Below are 22,163 nucleotides of genomic sequence, written 5' to 3' on the forward strand. Positions count from 1 at the left end.
GAGAAATAATGGTACCTATAAAGTGCGAAACGAAAGCAAAACGAATAGAAACGAAATGAAATCAACATTATAGAATTATATTGATAAGGGGAATGTTGGGGTAAACATTTGCAGTTACTGTTTGTCGGTTGTATGAATAAAACACATTTAAGTTCAAAATATCCGTTCAGAAATTAACAGAAGCTGGTAAATGTTAAAAAAAATGTATCACATACAGGGTTTTCAGTCGCTCTAGGCAAGACATGAAAATCAAAGAGAACTGATAATTTAACATCTTACCAGTTCTGTGTGGTATTTAACCTGGCGTTTGATATAGTCTACATGGGAACCTTTAGTGTCGACTATCTGTATGCCATCTTCAAGTATCTTAAAAGATAATAAGACAAAATTAAAATTGACAGTGTTAATGAAATAGTAAGTAAATAATTTAGGGGGAAACAAAACTTTCAAATTGTTGAAATAAAACACCATGGAGGCATTTATCATTGTTAATTATCGTGAATGAAGTAGACGATACTATGAATCTAATTGACAATATTTGTGTTAATAATTTACCTTCCTCCACAGCTGGTTTGGAGGGCTCATTAGTGAAATATACTCTGTCCATATTTACTGATATATGTTTTAATACAATCTGTGTTTTGTAACACGTTAACATGGTTTGCTGCCATTAAAATTTACTTGGCCACTAACTCGGTGAAAATTTTCTCCAAGTTCGTTTTACGTTCAATAAAGATAATTTTCAATGATTTTCATAAAAATTCTCATTCCAAAAGAACATTAAGTACCATTATTATATATCAGATTTATTTCCTTTCTTTTCACTCTGTCAGTAGAGGTAATTTGGCAGCCGATGGGGACAGAGAAAGATAAAGTACATATACATATGTCGAAGTTTGAGAGTTTGAAAATGTCATAGTGTTTGGTAGCCCGTTCTAGATGTGCCAAAAACCTAAACATATTTACAGAACATTATACCCTTTGTAGATAAGTTTTATTATTATTTGCGGATACAATGAATGCAGACAATATGCCTTGTTACACATATGCATGAAAAACAAAATTTGAATCTGCATTCCCCTGGAATTTTGTTATTACCTAACATTAAAATAGTTTAATGTTTACAAAGATGTGTTACATATTTTAATACCATGAAATATATTACACCATATGGTTAATATATATCCGGTATTTCCTCTGAATTATATATCAATATTCAATTGTTCTTTATCATACATGTCCTTATCGTTTTCATCCAAACCGACAGTATTTAATGCTATTTTTTTTCTCCCTTTTAAACAGTTTTAAGAACATAGACCATTGATGTACAAAAAAGTTGCTTGATAATGATGTCACGGTTTCCAATTCATTGTCGAAGAGTATTGCCTGCAATCTGTTGCACACGTACGGGGTGTATCTATATAGAATATGTTTTATTGCGATAATATTCATCCTGTTAGGTACTAAAATAGATCAATAATCGTTATCCGACATTTTCGCATTCTAGTCAAACGCCATTTGCCGCTTTTGATATAGAAGTAGCGTGCCTAATGTTTTTTATTCAAAACTTCTGAAAGCATTCGTCTGATTATATATTTATCTACATCTGAAAAAGGTAGATAGCAGGCATTTGTGTGTGATGTATTTTAATAAAATGTCCCAGCCGGTGCTATCCCATATTTTATGTGTTGCCATGCATGGCTGTGACTTTCACATGAGGTAATAAACATTATTTCTCAAATTCATATTCACCAAGAACAACTATAGCAGATAAATCAGTTAGAAATGTCCTTAACACAAATGACTTGTCGTTACATCAATAATTATTCACGATGATCAAAATCAAAGAGGAAAGTTATTGTCACAAAATCAAACAATTCAGTAAATGTCACAAATTCAAACAATTCAGTAAATGTCACAAAATCAATCAATTCAGTAAATGTCACAAAATCAACCAATATAATAAATGTCACAAAATCAAATAATTCAATAAATGTTACGAACTCAAACAATTCAGTAAATGTCACAAAATCAAACAATACAGTAAATGTCACAAAATCAACCAATACAGTAAATGTCACAAAATCAACCAATATAATAAATGTCACAAAATCAAACAATTCAGACAATATTACAAAATGAATCAATTCAGTGGATGTTCCAAAATCAAACAATTCAGTAAATATAATAAAATCAAGCAGTACAGTAAATATAATAAAATCAAACAGTTCAGTAAATAACAATTAATCAAACAATTCAGTAAATATTATAAAATAATAAAGCTACGGACATTTTCATTGTTGTTGACTAAAGATCATGACCGTTAGTGGTAATAGATCAACATGTCTGTGAAAGAAGTATTAAAGACTCTAACGTTATATTCAGTAGTAGATATTTGGTGTTTCAAAGAACTTTAAAGCAATATGACTCTTGGATATAACTAACAAGGATGCAATGCTAGCTACAGACAAAATCAAACAGACCCATCCTTATCTTAGAGATTAGAGGGTTTCCACCTTAAAGTAAAAGAGCTGTTACCCTTCATCTAAAAGAGTAAGTATACGTCATAAACAAATTAAATAAAAACTTAGGCAATTGATTTTAAATATGTTTTAGTATAAAGGATTCCTGACGAGGTGTTGACAATTTAAAACATGTATATATAAACCCAGATAAACTAGATAATTAGCAACAAATATTAACTGGTTATTATCTAAAGAAACTAAAGTAACGCAAAACGACGGCTTCAAAACCAACACTTGACATTTACAATATACTTTATGTCGTATATGATTCCATATAGATGTTTTAAAACGGTTTTAGATCAAAGTGTGTATCCGAGGCAAGCATTTGTTTACAAATGTAACAATACAAAAGTATACAACCTCATAACCATAGAAACTAAAACAAGCATATCTAAAACTCAGTTATATTATCAAACATTACAATCAGAGCTCTAGTCAACATTTTTGTATATAATGCTTTCAATTTTAAAAATTCGCATTTATCCTTGGGTGCGATATTGCTTAGGTGTTATCCGATTCCGTTATTCCTATAGTATATTTGTGTATTTCTTACAGTCAAACGTATGCAGAGTTTCTCACCTTCGACATCGTGTTCTACACTCCGATCATGAAATATCAAAATCAATTGTTGTCCGTTTCAGAGTACATGCATTTGAGTTGCAGGATTTTATATTGTTTACCTTACAAAGGCGAAGCAACAACATGCCGTCGACCAATCAAATGTTTCCACTTCATCGCATCTAGCCGGAAGCGAACATCGCCTGACCTACTGCTCTGATCCTTTCATTCTTGTTCAGAGACAGCATCATTCCTGTTTGTTTGATTGTTTTACTTGAATTTACCCAAAAACTATGATAAAATCTATACGGAACTTGCGTTCTTATATTTAAATCCCATGTTAAGCTACATGGAGAATCAACCGGTATATGTATGACTTGTCACCAGGTGTTTAAAACGTTTTGTATGCTGCTGGAAATAACTAAAACAAGGGCGAAGTGAAAAGTACCGACAAGGAGGAGATGTGGCACCTTTTCTACGTAGTCCAAGTTTAGGAGGAGTGTTATACATGTATTAAGAATAAACAAGTTTATATCACGTTTAGAATCTTTATCGAACCTTTCGACTCATTCGGTAATGCCTTACATGTTCACTTTGATAATTGGCTTCCTCTTCCCCACAAAACAATTACTGTGAATAGAAAATATTTAAATTCAGGACCCAGTTGTTCAAAAGTTGATTAGGCTAATCACATTTTAACAACATTTTTCAAATCCTGATAAAATAATTTCTGGTCGAACTAGCTTGACAAAACTTAATGAAATTCTGTAATTCTTAATTCTCTTTCAACTGGCATAGTTTACAGATGATATACTCACTGGTTTTTCAACAAATGAGAAATGCAATTTTCACTAATCAAGTGATTAAGCTAATCACCTTTTGAACAACTGGACCCTGGTGACTAGGAACCGACAAAACATCACCCAGCTGAGCAATGGATTTTATTATTGCCGTTTGAAAATATGTTAACAATTAAATATAAAAATGAAATACAATATTATGTATTGTATTTATCCAGGGCTGCCAACAATAACAGAGAGGTATATATCACATGACAATAGCGTATATTTGTATGTCATATTCAAATTAATGTCCTAATGTGTTCTTCTCCTTTTCAAGGAATGTAAAGTACAGTGTAATGTAAATGTCAGGTAGATAAATTACCGTAGGTCATTGTCTTAGTTTACGTCTCCACGAACAATAGGTAAGCTAGGTAAATCAAGGAAGATTCCATTCCAACGTAAATTATCACAATCAAGACTGTTGCTCTACACAGTGCAATCCATGTAATAATAAGGCAAGATTGGATGATATAGCACTTCTTTAAGTTACAACAACAGCGGACACTTAAATATAAGAGAAGATAATAATGGTCATATCATTCAATCTAATTAAAATCTAGATGGTCATTCTCACTGCGTTACATGAACATCTAACAACATTCCATAAGGGCTCACGTTCTGGTGACATTTGAGACTTTCAGTGCGAATTGTCAATTTGTCGATGTCACAGAAGAAAACCATTTCGTCACAGCATGCATCTGAAGAAAACCGTTTCATCACAACATTTATATAACTATATGCAATGTGGGACGAAATGACTTGAAACAAATTGACAGATTAGGCAAGTTATATACATAGTGTATGCACTTAGCCTTGCTAATTCGGACATATAAAATTCACTTCCAAGATTCTGGAAGTAGTCATTTGATTGGCTAATGCAAAAGGTCACCCCGACGTGGGATGTTGTTAGATGTTCATGTAACGTAGTGAGAATGACCATCTATATTTTAATTAGATTGCATATCATTGATATAAAATTAGTATTGTAAAAATGTCGTTATCATCAGTTTTTACGTTTAACAGCTGGTACCGCGCAAACTAATTAAATATACAGAACGTCAAATCTGGTTTATCAAACGGCGGCTTACTACATGACCTGGTACTTTATAAATAATGAATAATAAACGAAAATCTTGCAGCGCTCTGTTAAATACGTTAAATACGAGGGAAGATAGGATGACTAATGTAAACCTAATGTTATATTGGATAAAACATATGTTACAATAATAGTTGGGCAGGATTGTGTGATGTTGATATCACATCATAACTGTAATTAGCAGCGCTTACAGGGTCGCGTGAATAGACAAAAGGACAAACAGACAGATAGGGTCAAACATATAGACTCCAAAACTTGAAGAGGCCCGAGGGTCCTGTATTGCTTACTTGTTCTTTTTTCTTTTCGGCTATTTTATCTAATGTCATGCGTGGAGACTGGTACGCAAACTAAGACACGGACAACATCGCATGTCACTTACCAGGAGCAGGTAGGCAGGCAGTGAGTAGATCATGCATGAACGCAGATAATATTTTAAAATAAATATGCGACTTTCCTGCAATATTCGGAAAACTCGGAAACGACGTTGATTTGGTTACAAACGCATGTGTTGTATTCGGTTATGCTTGTGGTTGCCGAGTGGTTAAGATGACCCGACACTTTATCATTGGCCCTCCACCTCTGTGTCACGACATCGGGACCCACTTGGGGCAGTTGCCTGGTACTGACCATAGTCAGGTTTTTCTCCCGGTACTCCGGCTTTCCTCCACCTCCAAAACCTGGCACGTCCTTTAATTACCCTGGCTGTTGATAGGACGTTAAACAAACCAAACCAAATGTCTCAAAACTTATCTTTATTTACTTGGATTTGATGCTTGTCACAAAACACTTTTAACTCATGTTTGATATAATTCTTTGCTGCCTTGTATTATCATTACAAATCACATCAAATGTATCCATTAAAATTCATTTAATATCATTATAATGATATATGGGGAAATTATCCTATTATTCATTACTTACAAATATACTAAAATTCATTATTGCCTTGACACAATTTTCTCTGTCAACATGTAAATCCCAATGACATTGCAGCAACTTATCATTCTAATACTGACAGGCTTGTTTCAATGTCTTAATCTATTTAGGTATGTTTTTACTTTCAATTGACTGGTACATGTATTATGATACAAATCCCAGATACCTTTTGTCAAAATCAATAAGGCTTTTACCAATGTAAGCCAAAATGGCTTCTGGAATATCACGGAAATATTCAATATCCCTGGACAAGTTTATTCATAATTAATGGGAGACTAATATAATCCAATACGGATATGTTCCCGGACATGGATATCTGAACTTTCGTGTAAGAGTTTAGATTGCAAGAATGAGCTTTGCCTCGTGCTGACCAGCCAAGCTCTTACACAGAGGTTCAGATATCCCAATCCACGATATACACCCATGTTTGATTATTTTTCTCACTTATTGTAAAAAGTAACAATTGTAAGGTGATGCGAACCCCTGCCATCGCGCCGTCATCAATGTCCCATGAAATGTACGTCAAAATTGATGACGACATCAATCTGTGACGTAGTTACGCTACATAGAATGATGACGTTACGCTGTTGTCAGGTCGACTTTTCTCTCTTTTAGCCGGTTTCAAAATTTGAATGTCGTATGTCGTATGTCGAGCCGCTGAACATTCAAAATCAAAATCTGAATGTCATATGTCGTATGTTCAGCGGCTGAACATTCAAAATCTGAATGTCGTATGTCGTATGTCGAGCCGCTGAACATTCAAAATCAAAATCTGAATGTCATATGTCGTATGTTCAGCGGCTGAACATTCAAAATCTGAATGTCATATGTCGTATGTTCAGCCGCTGAACATTCAAAAGTTACCTCGATGGCTGGTAAAAACACAAGATATGAAGTTTTGAATGTCGTATGTCGTATGTTCAGCGGCTGAACATTCAAAATCTGAATGTCGTATGTCGTATGTTCAGCGGTTGAACATTCAAAATTTGAATGTCGTATGTCGTATGTCGAGCCGCTGAACATTCAAAATAAAAATCTGAATGTCGTATGTCGTATGGTCAGCGGCTGAACATTCAAAATCTGAATGTCGTATGTCGTATGTTCAGCCGCTGAACATTCAAAAGTTACCTCGTTGGCTGGTAAAAGCACAAGATATGAAGTTTTGAACGTCGTATGTCGTATGTTCAGCGGCTGAACATTCAAAATCTGAATGTCGTATGTTCAGCGGCTGAACATTCAAAATCTGAATGTCGTATGTCGTATGTTCAGCCGCTGAACATTCAAAAGTTACCTCGTTTGCTGGTAAAAACACAAGATATGAAGTTTTGAATGTCGTATGTCGTATGTCGTATGTTGAGCTAACTTCACACAGCCATTGTATCTATATCTTAATACCTCATAAAAACGCATCTTGTGCACGTCCTTCTCTTCTGATAATATACCATAACTTGACAATTGTAAGATACTAACTGTCAATCAATCAATCAATCAATCAATCAATCAATCAATCAATCAATCAATCAATCGATCAATCAATCAATCAATCAATCGATCAACAAGCAATCAATCAATTAATCAATCGATCAATCAATCAATCAATCAATCAATCAATCAATCAATCAATCAATCGATCGATCAATCAATCAATCAATCAATCGATCAATCAATCAATCAATCAATCAATCGATCGATCGATCAATCAATCAATCAATCAATCAATCAACCAACCAATATATCAATCAACTAACCAATCAATCAATCAACCGACCAATCTATCAATCAATTATTGATTAATTTATCCCCATCACATAAATATCGAGTATTAAAGTCTTCTATCCATGCTTGAGTAAACGATGTTTTTGAAATAAATCACTTCATCAGCTTGATAAAATGATGTATCTACAAACCCAAGTACAAAAGACACAACGACGAAAACCTTGCTGATTACGACCGAATCCTTCAGGAAAGTTGTTAAGTATCACTCACATAGTACACAGTGAAGTTTGTAACAGGATGAAATGCGTGAATCATTATTGTTCTAAAACGACTGTATTAGACAGCGGAGCACATATAATCACAGTGGAGGAGAAGCTAGTTTGACGAAGATATCAGAAATCTTTGTGATCTACTAGATCTCCTGATCTAGCGAATTGTGTATCATTTACGAATTTCAAACAGAAAAAAATATGAAGAATCTAGAAACATTTGCCTTATAAACGTTATATACAATCAAACAGAGTTGTACGGAATCAAATTTAAACTTAATGACAGAAAATATGATAGAAAGATCATTTGTACGAAATAATATGTACATATCAGATATAAAACAAATCAAGAATGTAAGAACATAATTTGTATTAGGAAAGTTTAATCGATAAAATGTTTGATAACAGCAGAATGAAAGATGGAAATAGCAAAATGCTTTTAGAAAGATGGACTGGAAAACATATATACTATCTGTTTCCGAACTATCAACAACACATTGGTTTCGATACTTGCTACTACATCGCATTCTACACTGAATAAATATTTGAAAACTGCCAATTTCTTTAACAATTGTATTTCGAAATGAAAAGCAGAGCATCTTTTCTGAAAATATCCACAATAATTTCAATGATGATGAGATTGGAATCGAAAATGAAGAAATCGAAAAGATGAGATAACTGAATAAATTGAACAAAAATCGTTAACATCATAATTCTTACCGTCATTTATTGATTGAAACGTTCATTTCGTCCGTGTGTAGGCATTTTAGCTTAGGCCTACAGTACCAAGTAAAATCCGAAATGAAATGAAACAAGTGCACATAACTTTCACATAACGGTTGAGCCTATAGAAACACATCAACTCTGACTTTGTCAAAACGCCCATGTCGTTATGCATACTGCATAAATCCAAATATGTCGTTAAATCTTCTGTAACAGGACTTTTACAACAATCCAAAAACACCGCTTCGTCAACATACAGATCGAACTCTCGCCAGTATGACCGACTTTGAAAGCTTCTTTCTGATTGGTCAATCCGCCACAGTATGACACGTAACTAGCGGAGGTCACAGAGTACTTAACAGCGTACTTGTAGCGATGTAAAACAATGTTTCTAAATATATGCGATAGTAAACGTGTTAGAATGGGGATAGTACGTTGTTTTTCGTGGCTATACTGGCGATTAGAACATGAAATTTGGTTTAAACTCTCGACCTATCGGTCTCGATTATCCAATGACGCCTCGGTTTTTCTTTGATCTTTTGTTGGCGATATATTGCATACTATGTGATATTTCAAATATCACATATGTGATATCTGAAATATCACATGGCATTTCTGATTGGTCCATGCCTCAGTCTTGAGGCGGGGCCAATTTCAAATGTAGGCGTGACAAATGAACAAAGACAGGAAATGCATTTCAAACAAAATTTAATGAAATACGAGTGCCGTTTAGAAATGTTCCGTCTTCTTTCTTCACCTTATATGCACGTACAGCCCTGCTGCGATGTACCGTCCTGTCCATAATGAGTTGTTCATCAAAACCTGACCAAACAGAATATAAAACCCTGTTCATATTTTATTAAGTAAAATCTATTTTAACAGGTCAGTAAAAAAAAGCATACATTACATGATTACATATAAAATTTCAGTCATTTAAAAAAAATGGTTATACAGATTACGCTAAATGTAACAATATACTTTCGTTGCACAAAAATCCTATCATAAACAAAATCGTGATGAAAATGATAACAAGACGAGTGGATAAAAATACCGATTAACCGATTCATTGATTTCTTTAAACAATTTCACGGATTTTGAAAGGATTTTGTGACATTGTGAACGTCGAAATTTACGAAAAATATTTCATTTCACAATTTGTTCAAACGATATGATTTTAGACTTACCTGCTTGGTAAAGGGAAGTAGCGCAGGTCCTCTTTCCGGAATGGTTTATGTAATTTCCCTCGAATCCTGCAGCCTTTCACATGTTTTTCACATTACCATTCAGTTCATTTACAACAATTGGCTGAGCTAATTGCTTGGTATCAACTATTCCAATGTCAGTAGCTACCGTGTCACTATCTTCAAGTTCATACTCATACTTATCTACGGCCTGTGATAATGTTATATCGTCGAGGTCAGTGAACACATCGACATCAGTGATCAGCACCTGATCCGTCATGGTTGACAGTCTCACTAGAAATGAATGGGCTACTGTGACAGAAAACAAAACGTGTCAGAAATTGGCGGGAAACATATCACAGTGACAGGTTCTGATCAATTTTATAGCTCCACCCCTAGGCACGTGGGTCACAAAACCTCGACTGTCATTGGATAAAACAGATACAAAATGGGTACTCGTGACGTATCGCATATATCACACTCGTGCTACGCACTCGTGTGATATATCCGATACATCACTCGTACCCATTATGTATCTATTACTTAGAACATGAAATTTGGTTTAAACTCTCGACCTATCGGTCTCGATCGGTCTCGAGTTCAAACCAAATTTCATGTTCTAATCGCCAGTATAGCCACTCAAAACAACATACTATCCCCTAAACTAACCAATCAATCAATCAACCGACCAATCTATCAATCAATTATTGATTAATTTATCCCCATCACATAAATATCGAGTATTAAAGTCTTCTATCCATGCTTGAGTAAACGATGTTTTTGAAATAAATCACTTCACCAGCTTGATAAAATGATGTATCTACAAACCCAAGTACAAAAGACACAACGACGAAAACCTTGCTGATTACGACCGAATCCTTCAGGAAAGTTGTTAAGTATCACTCACATAGTACACAGTGAAGTTTGTAACAGGATGAAATGCGTGAATCATTATTGTTCTAAAACGACTGTATTAGACAGCGGAGCGCATAGAATCACAGTGGAGGAGAAGCTAGTTTGGCGAAGATATCAGAAATCTTTGTGATCTACTAGATCTCCTGATCTAGCGAATTGTGTATCATTTACGAATTTCAAACAGAAAAAAATATGAAGAATCTAGAAATATTTGCCTTATAAACGTTTATATATACAATCAAACAGAGTTGTACGGAATCAAATTTAAACTTAATGACAGAAAATATGATAGAAAGATCATTTGTACGAAATAATATGTACATATCAGATATAAAACAAATCAAGAATGTAAGAACATAATTTGTATTAGGAAAGTTTAATCGATAAAATGTTTGATAACAGCAGAATGAAAGATGGAAATAGCAAAATGCTTTTAGAAAGATGGACTGGAAAACATACATACTATCTGTTTCCGAACTATCAACAATACATTGGTTTCGATACTTGCTACTACATCGCATTCTACACTGAATAAATATTTGAAAACTGCCAATTTCTTTAACAATTGTATTTCGAAATGAAAAACAGAGCATCTTTCCTGAAAATATCCACAATCATTTCAATGATGACCAGATTTATAAAATAGAATGCATGATAAAACTATTCAAGTATTCAATTTTGAATTTGAGACAAATTGCTTTTCATTACATGTACCTTTCAATATTTCTACTCTATCAAGGAAACAAGAGGCCTAATGGGCCGTACGTTGATGTTGATGTATGTCATTAATACGGATGCTGAAGTGATTGCCACTTTTGAGAAATAAAGAGAAGGCTAAGTTTATTAATTCATTTGCATATGTTTGTTGCCCTCCATCCCAGCATACTACTGGCCCGATAACGGGTCATAGGGTCTTGTGGGTTTTGAGAAGTTTGAAAAGATAAGCTTTAACCAATATGACATTAAAAACAAATCAATACCATTCAGTTCAACAAATTTTATATCAGAATGCAACATGCTCAATAGATTTTCGTCTATTTGACCCCCCCCCCCCCCCCCCCCCCCCCCCCTCGTGACCTTGAATGCAAGACAAGCAAGGTCATGTATTCGAGGGGAAGGGGCGTGAGATAGAAAATTATGGCGAGAGGTCTGGGAGCTCTTGAAGAAATGGTGCAAAATCCTGCATTCTGAGGTATGTTAAATATTCTCATTCTGTGCTTTAATAGGGATGTATACTTAGGTTTCTCTCTTAATATGCCTATTTATGGGGAATAATTATCACTGCTCTTAGGTTTGCGGGGGAGTCGTAATTATCTCTCTATAAAGTCGTCTTGTGGGGAATATTACCCATAATTATTCAAGTCCACTTCTATAATCGACATCCGCTATATATTACTTTGTTTTTAGTGTCATCCACCTAATAGACATCCCCTATATTTTCTTGGTAATTGGTGTCATCCATTTAATGCATATCCCCTATACATTCTTTGTTTTTAATGTCATCCACCTAATGGACATCCCCAATATTTTCTTGGTATTTGGTGTCATCCACCTAATGGACATCCCCTATATTTTCTTTGTAATTGGAGTCATCCACCTAATGGACATCCCCTATATTTTCTTTGTTTTTAGTGTCATCCACCTAATGGACATCCCCTATGTATAATATCATATAATCGATGTCATCCACCTAATGGACATCCCCTATGTATAATATCATATATCCCTTACATATTCTTTTAATTAAGAGTAACTCTAGGAAGTTCATTGATGTTATGAGTTGTCTCCAGTATACAAAATATTTTTAGCTGCTGATTGTGAGCTATGTGATTCTCTAAGAGTTCCGACTATGCAATGATAGTTGCAATATAATGTAGAAACTTGGAACATGGACATAGAACTGTTGGATATTGGATTATATGTGTTTTAGAACCCCCTGTCTGACACGTTACACTTTTTTTTCTCCCACAATCCACCTAAAAGATAACAGCTATATATTATTTCTTTTTAATTCGTATAAAAATACATTCTCTACATATGAAGAGTTTTTTTTTTTAATTATATAACACAAGACTTATAAAGAATTACTGTAATAACACCCTTACTGAACTTAGTCTGTGCTGACATCCATAGCAAATATTTTACCCTCAGATGACATGCATCTTATAACTACAAATGTACAAGCAAGGATTGATGACTATTTTTATCGATGCCATTCAGTTAATGGACGTCCCTATACTTACATTTTGTGCCGAAATCCTTCAGTTTTTTAGAGATAAAAACTGGCAATTCGTATTGATTTCGGCATAATTGTAATAACCATTTATTTCCATATACAATGCAACCACGTTTATGTCCGAAGTCATTTGATCTTCCAATATACATGTATATAATAATTATGCTTTCCACAGTCGCGTGATATTGTTAAGATTAATGTTTAATCATTTCTTAGAAATATTTTACTAAACGTTCCATATCTAATATATGATTTCGTTGTTTGATATAAAGAAACTAAAACAAAACCAAAACATAACGGTGGGTTTTAATCATAACATAGAAATCAGGCAACTATAGTCGATAAATTAGGTTTGGAGTGGATAACACTTCGGTCCATTAGGCGTATGTGGCATCGGCAAGGGATAACTTCCAACGATCCATTCCGGACTTTTTGTGTCCCTTTGTCCAAGTCAGAAGTTAGAATACCAAAGCATCTTTCCGGTTGATAAAAAAGGAGAGAAATTCGAAGGAATGTTGAATGACAGTTTAATAGAGTTTGCGTGTTAAAGCAGCACACGATTCTAAGTAGGTATTAATTATGTTAGTTATCTTTATGAACTTAATATAAAACAAGATTTTCCTGCATATAGCAGCAACAGAAATGATAATTCGACTGACTTTTCTAGATCTCGATAACAGTAAACAGATGACTGACTGATGTTAAACCTAGAAGCACTGGCCATGCGTATTACATACCAGTTCTGTAGGTATATACTGGGCCAAAAAATCACGATCCACCAACTGCGAAAATGACAGAGACCGTATACACCAGGGATATTTCTGTCAAAACGTCCAACTCCGGTGTAGAAGGTTGAGGAAACCATAGTGCAGGTCGGGGAGAAGTCCTGATTTCACTATTATAGTGATATTCCACTATACTAGCTAAATATAGCTATAAAAACAGTATCAAATCGAAGCATGATTATAGTGATATTCCACTATACTAGCTAAATATAGCTATAAAAACAGTATCAAATCGAAGCATTTATGACAGAAAAGGTATATATGACAAAAAGCGAGAGTTATGGTCGGTAGGTACATGATCCATGTCCTCGGTTGCTACGATAACTGTACATGTGTCAAAATTGAAATTTCACCTGTGCATTTTTCTGTAAAATCATCTTTTTTTGTAACCGGAAATTACAAAGGGGAACAAATTATGCATAAATGGTTGCTGTGACCCTCCATCCCATAACCATGCATGTATAGCATCGCTGGACGTTAAGGGATAAACACAATTCTGATGTAAAAATAGGCCTGAGGGTTTTTCCCCACCTTAAGGGACTTTGTTTCTTTAAAAAAAATCATGTTGTAAAAACAATCCCCAAGGTTTTTTCACACCCTTAAAGAGAGTCTGAACTTCGTTATTTCTTTAAAGCAGTTGGGATCCCACACTGTAACCATATATAGCATTGTTCGAGATTGACAAATAGAGCTACACTGTATGTATTAACGAATTGAACATGAACATTATTTTAACATTTGGTCAAATCCAACCAGGTGAGTGATACAGGCCACATGGGCCTCTTGTTTCTTGTTTTTTCCGACTCTGGAGATGACAACCATCATTCTAATCTATTAGGGTTACTTCCCTTTTCCATTCGATTTTCACAGAAAATGAACAGGTAACATTTTGATTTTTAATAGCTTTCTGGATTTTGAGTAACATATATGACATGATCATGTTACTAGATCTATTACAATGCTATACATTTAATATTAGTTTTCATATACATTTTGAAACCTTATAAAAATAGGGTTTGTTACTTAAAAGCCCGAAACTGAGCCCTTGTGAAGGAAACCCGGGGTAAAGCTAAGCCAGAATCGAAGTTCTATTAAAAGCTGTGCATGTGGCTCCTTTAATGAAGCGGGTCAATGATATTGTGCCTTACAGTACTAGTTACATTCGTATTTTTTGGCAGCTTATTTGATATTTCATAGGGCTTAACATGTTATGCTGCATAACAAAATTATATTCTCACCTTGGCTGATCCAGAGGAAATTTAAAGAAACTGTATGTGACCCAAAGTTGAAAAGCCATTGACCCAATAAATGTAATTTTTTTGCGATTTCAATTCCTTTAGTATTAGTGCCATATATATACCTAGATATTATTGTTCTTTTATATTATTATTTTTAATTTTGCCACATACAGTTGAGTGTAGACTAAAGGTTACACAAGGGGCACCATGTTTGGACTTGGAGTGCACTCCATTTGGACTCCAGAAAATCAGAGTACAACTTGAATTGTATATCTGTCTTTTCTACATCTTTGTGAATTTAACATTTAGACATTGTAATGAACATGAATTAATTATTCCTAGTAGACTAAACAAATAATGATATAAGCAGATCAAAAGTAACATGTGAAATGTATTTGTTTATAGATAATTTATATATATAAGCATCAACTTATATGTACAGTACATATATCGTATAGTCTGATTATAGACTTAGGGCAGACTTGGTGTCTTAAAGGACTCCAGGTAGACTCAGAGTGCACTCCAAGTTTACCTGGAGTCCAAATGGAGTGCACTCCATGTCCAAATGGAGTGCACTCGGAGTGCACATTGGTGTAACCTTTAGTCTACACTGAACTGTATAGACATAACAGGTACAGTAATTATAATGGATTTGAAGTATGATTGGAAGTTGGGTATTATGGGATGTGAAATACAGTATATATACATCCAGTATATTACTTCACAGAATCAAAAGGATTGATTATTTTGTTTCAAAGATTTGAATTATTAATAACAAAAATGATTCAGTTTGAAATGATACCTTTGAAATTTTATACAGAAATGGCACGTCTTCAAGAGTTATTGAGCATCAAGGAGGATTTTGGGTCAATGATTGACAGGATTCAACCCTGGATATTGTCTCACTTTGTTATGTGGCTGGATCTCAAAATCGCAGAGTACAAGGTGTATGGCTACATGATGCTGGGTAAGTAGTACATGCAAGAATTACAATCTGTTTGAATACTAAAACTAATATTGCTTTGTTGAAGTATCAAGTATCAGCTAAAAATGTATGATCTGTAAATGTTTCCTGTATGGTGAGAAAATATAATGCTAAGTGTAAAGCACCTTCAGTACAGTATAAAAGTGTAGATGTACATGTGTGACTGAATAAATATGACTAAATAAGTGACTTGATAAATATGACTAAAAACATATGACGAAATGTGTGACAAATAAATATGACTAAATGTGTGACTAATAAATATGACTAAATGAGCGACTAAATAAATATGACTAAATGAGGGACTAAATAAATATGACTAAATGAGCGACTTAATAAATATGAATAAATGAATATGTGTGACTTAATAAATATAAGTAAATGTGTGACGAAATAAATATAACTAAAGGTGTGACTAAATTAAATATAATTTAAATGTGTGACTAAATGATTCACAAAAGTGTACAAATGAATTGAACAAATTGTAATTGCATGGCATCCTTGCTCATGATATTAAAGTTTCTTTTCAACTTTCATTTTGAAATAGATGAAAGTGGTGTTGATGGGGTAGGAAATAACACTAGTCGCAGCAGTCTGAGCCCGGACTTATCTTCCCTTGCACGATCAACACCGCCAAAATCACGACGACAGGGTATTCAAATTGTTCCCAAGCCTCTCTCTCCGAAGAATATTCATAGTAGCATATCTAGACGGTATCAAGTTGAAAAAGATGGACACTTTCAGAACATGAATTCTTTATTTTTGAATTCCTTTCCAAAAAAGCAAGGAGCAGAAAGAAACTCAACCTTGCAACAGCAGAGAAATGAAACCCATATATCACCAGAGAAGTCAGTTGTTCATACAGACCTGCATATACCGAATGTGAGGCAGTTACAGACTAATATTGATGAAAGGTCTGACATGTATCTGGGCTTCGTACCAAATCAAGAGAGTCCAGACAACAGGTTTACTGACAGAGTGATTAGTGGAATAAAACGGCCTGCTACAGACTCTCCTGACTCTAGTCAAAGTCTGACACATACCAACACTTCAGGCAGTGGCAGACAGCAGGAAAGTGATGGTGGGACAACAGCGCTGTACAAAAGTCAACAATTCAGTACACTCATATCTGACTCCCGACCCCAGAAGTTTGACCAGATAGACAGATGGAACGTTGGAGATCAGACAGGATCACACATGTCCACAAATGATTCTAATGATACTGATGAAAATCAGATCTTGAAAAATGTCACAGTGATTGACCTGGCTGATGGTTCTCAGAGGCAAAGTGAACAATGCTCTAGTACACTTGAAAAAGAATATATTGAAGATGGGGATAAATTCTCAACGAATCCAGAAATGAATGTTGATAACTCACAGTCACAACAGCCATCGATGGAAGAAGATGTTGGACATCCTTTAGAACAGGTATCTAAAAAACAATTTCATCTATATATATACAGTAATATTGTTCTGAAAGCAATTAAAATCTTTTCTGATGTTGTAAATATCCAAAAGACTGTATGTATTATGTTGATTTTTAGCTCAACTGGCCCAAAGGGCCGGTGAGCTTATGTCATGGCGCAGTGTCCAGTGTCCGTCCGTCCATCCTGCGTGCATCCTGTGTCTGTTAACATTTCCTTTTAATCCCTACTTGTCCTGAACACCTGAATGGATTTTGATGAAATTCGGTCTGGAGCATTATTGGGCAAAGGCGATGAAATGTTGTATAAATGGAGGGTGTGGCTCCCCTTGGATAATATTCTGAAAATTAAATGCCAAGAACATAACACTGGTTTTGTAAATATAAATTATTATCTTGTGACATTTGGCTATTTTAGAAAAAAGAAAGGTACAATCATTATTGTGTCAATACCATATGTCAATATAATAGAAAGACTTATTATGAGGAAAGTAAACAAAAAACAACTGTTGCCTTGGTTGGCAGTTAGATCTTTAGTATTTCTTGTCATATTACATTAGTTAAAGAAGTTTGTCACCAATGATAATCTTGGGTCATTTTTGTTCAATATTTTTTTTTATTTTGCAGTCCACCTCAAACACAGAATTTGATCATAGTAGTCAGTCATTAAAGGAAGATGACACCAGCGATTCAAAGTCATTTTCGCCAGTTGTTATAAAGATTGAGTCTGATAGTGAGGACCTAGCCAACATGGTTCAGCCAGACAACACACAGGGAGTTATGTCCCTTGAAGAGAGCTCTTCAGATATTTCTAATTTCAAGACTTTGTATATGGATGATGGTTCATTGTCAATGGCAACTGGATGTAACAGTGGAGCTGTCGTGCCAGTGGAACTTGTTCAACATGGAAATATCCCGTCAATGTCTCTGAATGACATAAATCTCACATTGTCACATGGTATGTACCTCTGTATATCAGCAAGTTTTGTAGGAAAGAAATTTGACAAATAACGGTATATCTTATTTGTTAATCTTAAAATACTATCTTACATTTAACTTCAAATTCAGTATGATAAGCTACAGGAGAGATTTGAACGCACCCCTCTAGAATCATTGTTTTGATGACCTAGGGTCAGATGTATGTTCTTCAACCATTCAAATTTGCACTTCCACATTTCAGTCAGTAGAATTCAGGTTTTTCCCCCAAGAATCATTTTTTGAATAGACGTTGCTAACACTTGGGTCCAATGAGAGAAAAAGGGTAAACCCCCAGTCAGTTTGAATCAACGCTTAGTTCAAGAATGAATTTTTCCATTATAAAACCATAACTTTAATAGTGTTATGCCATATATATATATGATCAGTGAAATATCCAGGTGAGTCATGCAGGTCATTTGGGCCTCTTGTCTGTACTGTAATTGCAATGCTATATTAATGAACACTTCTGATCTGTACAAATATTTATACAGACCTTACATCAAGTATATATTTTTTCATTGTTTTAAGGTATGTTTTCAAAGAAAAGACGATATGTCCGGACAAAACCTTTCGCATCTTCGCCATCTTGTGTTCCAAGAGACCCTGTTTCAGGAAAATTTGTATGTACAATCTGCAATGGTAAATTTCAAAATCGGTCTTCATTTTTTCGCCACAAATCCCTTCATGGTGAAAAACGTCTCCAATGTTTTGTGTGTTTAAAGAGATTTCATCGAAAGGAACATGCATCAATGCACATGAATCGCCATGGAAAAAATGGTGAACTTATTTGTCCAATATGTCAGATGATTGGACGCGATACTGTAGAAATGGAACAGCATTTTTGTTTAGTGCATAAAGTGCGCAGTATGTATACTTACCGGATTCACAGTGACAGTTTGAACCAAGGACTTGCATACACAGGACAAACGTTTGGCGAGGGCTTGGACAACGATCTCTCTTTACAGGCATTCTCTGGTCCAAACTTCAATAGTGAGGACAAAGATTCCTCATTACCGGTCACAGGAACATAATTAGCTTTTGTAAAACCTGTCAAAATATTCTCTTGTGCAATTGAGACACTCAGATTGTGGAACTCTATCCTATTGCACATGGCATTGTGTAAATTCATTTATTCATTGTAACTATAATAGTTTATATTCTTATTGCTGTAATTATTATTTTCAAATCATTGTTGTTGATCAGCAGATATATATTAGAGAATTTCTGTAGGAAATTTTCATTGCTATATATTAAATAAAATGTCAATTATATTTGTTTACAAATTGTACAAACAAATTTTTTTAACACACCAAAATGAAGTGCTAGTCACAATATAGTTATATACTACTGCTGGTACAGATGAGCTTCTCTATAGGATAGGTGTATGTTTAATTATCTTAGTCTGATAAAATGTCAGGAAGTTAGATAGGTATAGTATTGGTATTGGTGCATCTTAAATTCAAAATATTATTTTATTCCTGAATTATTGTCTAACAGAGGAACATTGGTCAATGTCTGAAATTCTGTTCGAAATATTAGCATTAGGTCTAGAGTCACTGTCTTTGGCTTTTTAAGACTTACTATCAATGAAGCATTTTATTTGTTTTTGTTCTTGATCACCATATTGCATGTAAACACCACATAATGTAATGTTTCACAGGTATTTGTCAATTATCAAAAATTAAATTTTCGGTCAAAATTGTTGGATATAATTTTCATGTGGGTACTTAAAATGATATATGGTTGATACTTCTAAACATTATGATGAGTGGAAATGTAAGAACCCTATTTCACACTGTCATGATTCTTTAAGGTTGTGCTTGAATGCCTCATGTTAATATTCAAAACATTAACAATTTTTTTTCTTCATGTCTTTAAAGCTCATCTGGGTGTGTACATTTTTCACCGTGAATAGTGCTTGTGTCATGATGAAAATTAAATTTGTGGGACTTGTTTAATTTCAGTTCTAAATTTTGTTTTCAGAAAAGAAAACAGAATGTGTCTATTTCTGTTCTAAGGACAATTTGTAGTTTGTAGAAAATGAATATCAAATACCGTATTTGACCTAATAAGGGCGCCTGCCCTAATAAGGGCGCCCCTACCTTTTTTCAAGGAACTAAATCTTTGACTGAGTGTCAAAATGGTGTCAAAATGGTGTTCAAAAGTAATAATTCATGTGAAATATTTTGCTACTTTATGTGTTCAATTTTCTTCAGCAAATTAAGTAGCTGGAACACATGTTTTCGCCACATTTTGTGTATTCCTACAGGCTACAGGTGACATGTCAGTGCAAAGAGCACCCAAAACTAAACACACATACAAATAATAACTTACCATCTTTATTTGAAGATAAAGTAAAGACTTCATTCTTGTTGATAAATAACTTTTGTTCAGAACAGAAAGCTAGTAAAAGACATTGTAAATCAATTATTAGGTCAAAGAAAACGATGTCTGATATGATCTGGGAAATCACCTGTTTCTATAAATAGAACACAAAAGAGTTCCATTTGAACATAAATGGTGGAACACACATTCTCTGGTCAAAAGATCAGCTGGCATGGTTTACAAGTTTACAGGAGTATTCAAGTGATGTTTAAGCTTAATATATGATAATGAATAGATATCTTCATCTGGAATATTTTTATGACTGAATATTTTACCGTTTCCACAACCTTGGGTATTCTGCTATAAGGTATAGTCTGTTTCATAAAACTTCAGAATAACTAATCTTAAAAAGGGCGCCCCCACTGTCAATTACCCGCGCCCTGCGCCCTTATTAGGTCAAATACGGTATGCTACACATCCTTACAACGTTTTGAAGAGTTACAATTTTTAAACTTATTCAAATTTATAACATTAATTTTCAAATTTCAGTACATTTTTATCAGTAATAACTACATGACTTTACTATGATTTACAGGATTTCAATGTTAAAATTAGATGTGAATTGCTATAAATTAGAGGATTTCAATGTTAAAAATGAGATTTGAATCAGAGATGATCATTAAAACCAGTACTAACAAGCTAAGTTAAATCATATTTTAGTTGCCATATTTGTCTGTGCATTGAATGTGTTTTCAGTTGTATTTTATTTGTGTATATTGTTGTCCAAACTGATTTTACTCAAGGTATGTATGTATCCTTGTGTCTTTGAAGTCAGTGAAATAAACAAATTAAATATTTAAATCAGTTTTGTGTTCAAAATCAGTCACAATTTCCATCAGTACTGGAGTAAAAACATGAGTTGATCCATATCTTCAATCTATTTGGTAGATGTCAATTTCACGGCGTTGTAATTATACCACCAACACAGGTCACTTCTTGGGCTTAGGTCCCTCTGTCTCAAGTCCTAAAGGTATACAAAGTAAAATATTTGTCATACTCCAAGATTTACTCCCTAATTTCTTATCATATCTTCACCAAAAATAAATGGACAAACAGATATATATATATATGTAGTCTGTAAGTATGCTTGTTAATGCCAAATGGCGACTCGGCATTGTGACCTTTCCTCTGTGTACAGGTATTTAAAAAATTATATTATAAGAAACAAACATCTGTGAGATCTAGAGGATTTGATGGTTGCATAATATAAATTTGACGAGTGTGATGGAATATCATTAGATGTCATAATGTTCGACTGGATACCAACCCCTTATTTTTTGTTTAGAATTCACATATAAATTGTTTCACCACATTATCTCCCCCTAGTTTGAATTTTAGTTTGTATTCCGACATATCCTAGAGGCCAAAAATA

General features: G+C 34.2%; 1 protein-coding gene across 1 annotated transcript; it reads left to right on the forward strand.

Moving 5' to 3' along the window:
* The first annotated feature begins 13,462 nt into the window (after positions 1–13,462).
* On the forward strand, positions 13,463–20,454 carry LOC117322176. Its single transcript, XM_033876950.1, has 5 exons — positions 13,463–13,563; positions 15,841–15,987; positions 16,553–17,433; positions 18,056–18,386; positions 18,935–20,454. The coding sequence occupies exons 2-5, from the start codon at positions 15,843–15,845 to the stop codon at positions 19,435–19,437; spliced, it is 1,860 nt and encodes a 619-aa protein (XP_033732841.1). The 5' UTR covers positions 13,463–13,563; positions 15,841–15,842; the 3' UTR covers positions 19,438–20,454.
* Positions 20,455–22,163: the final 1,709 nt, after the last annotated feature.

This window comes from Pecten maximus, chromosome 2 (genome assembly GCF_902652985.1).
Source record: "Pecten maximus chromosome 2, xPecMax1.1, whole genome shotgun sequence".
NCBI lineage: Eukaryota > Metazoa > Mollusca > Bivalvia > Pectinida > Pectinidae > Pecten > Pecten maximus.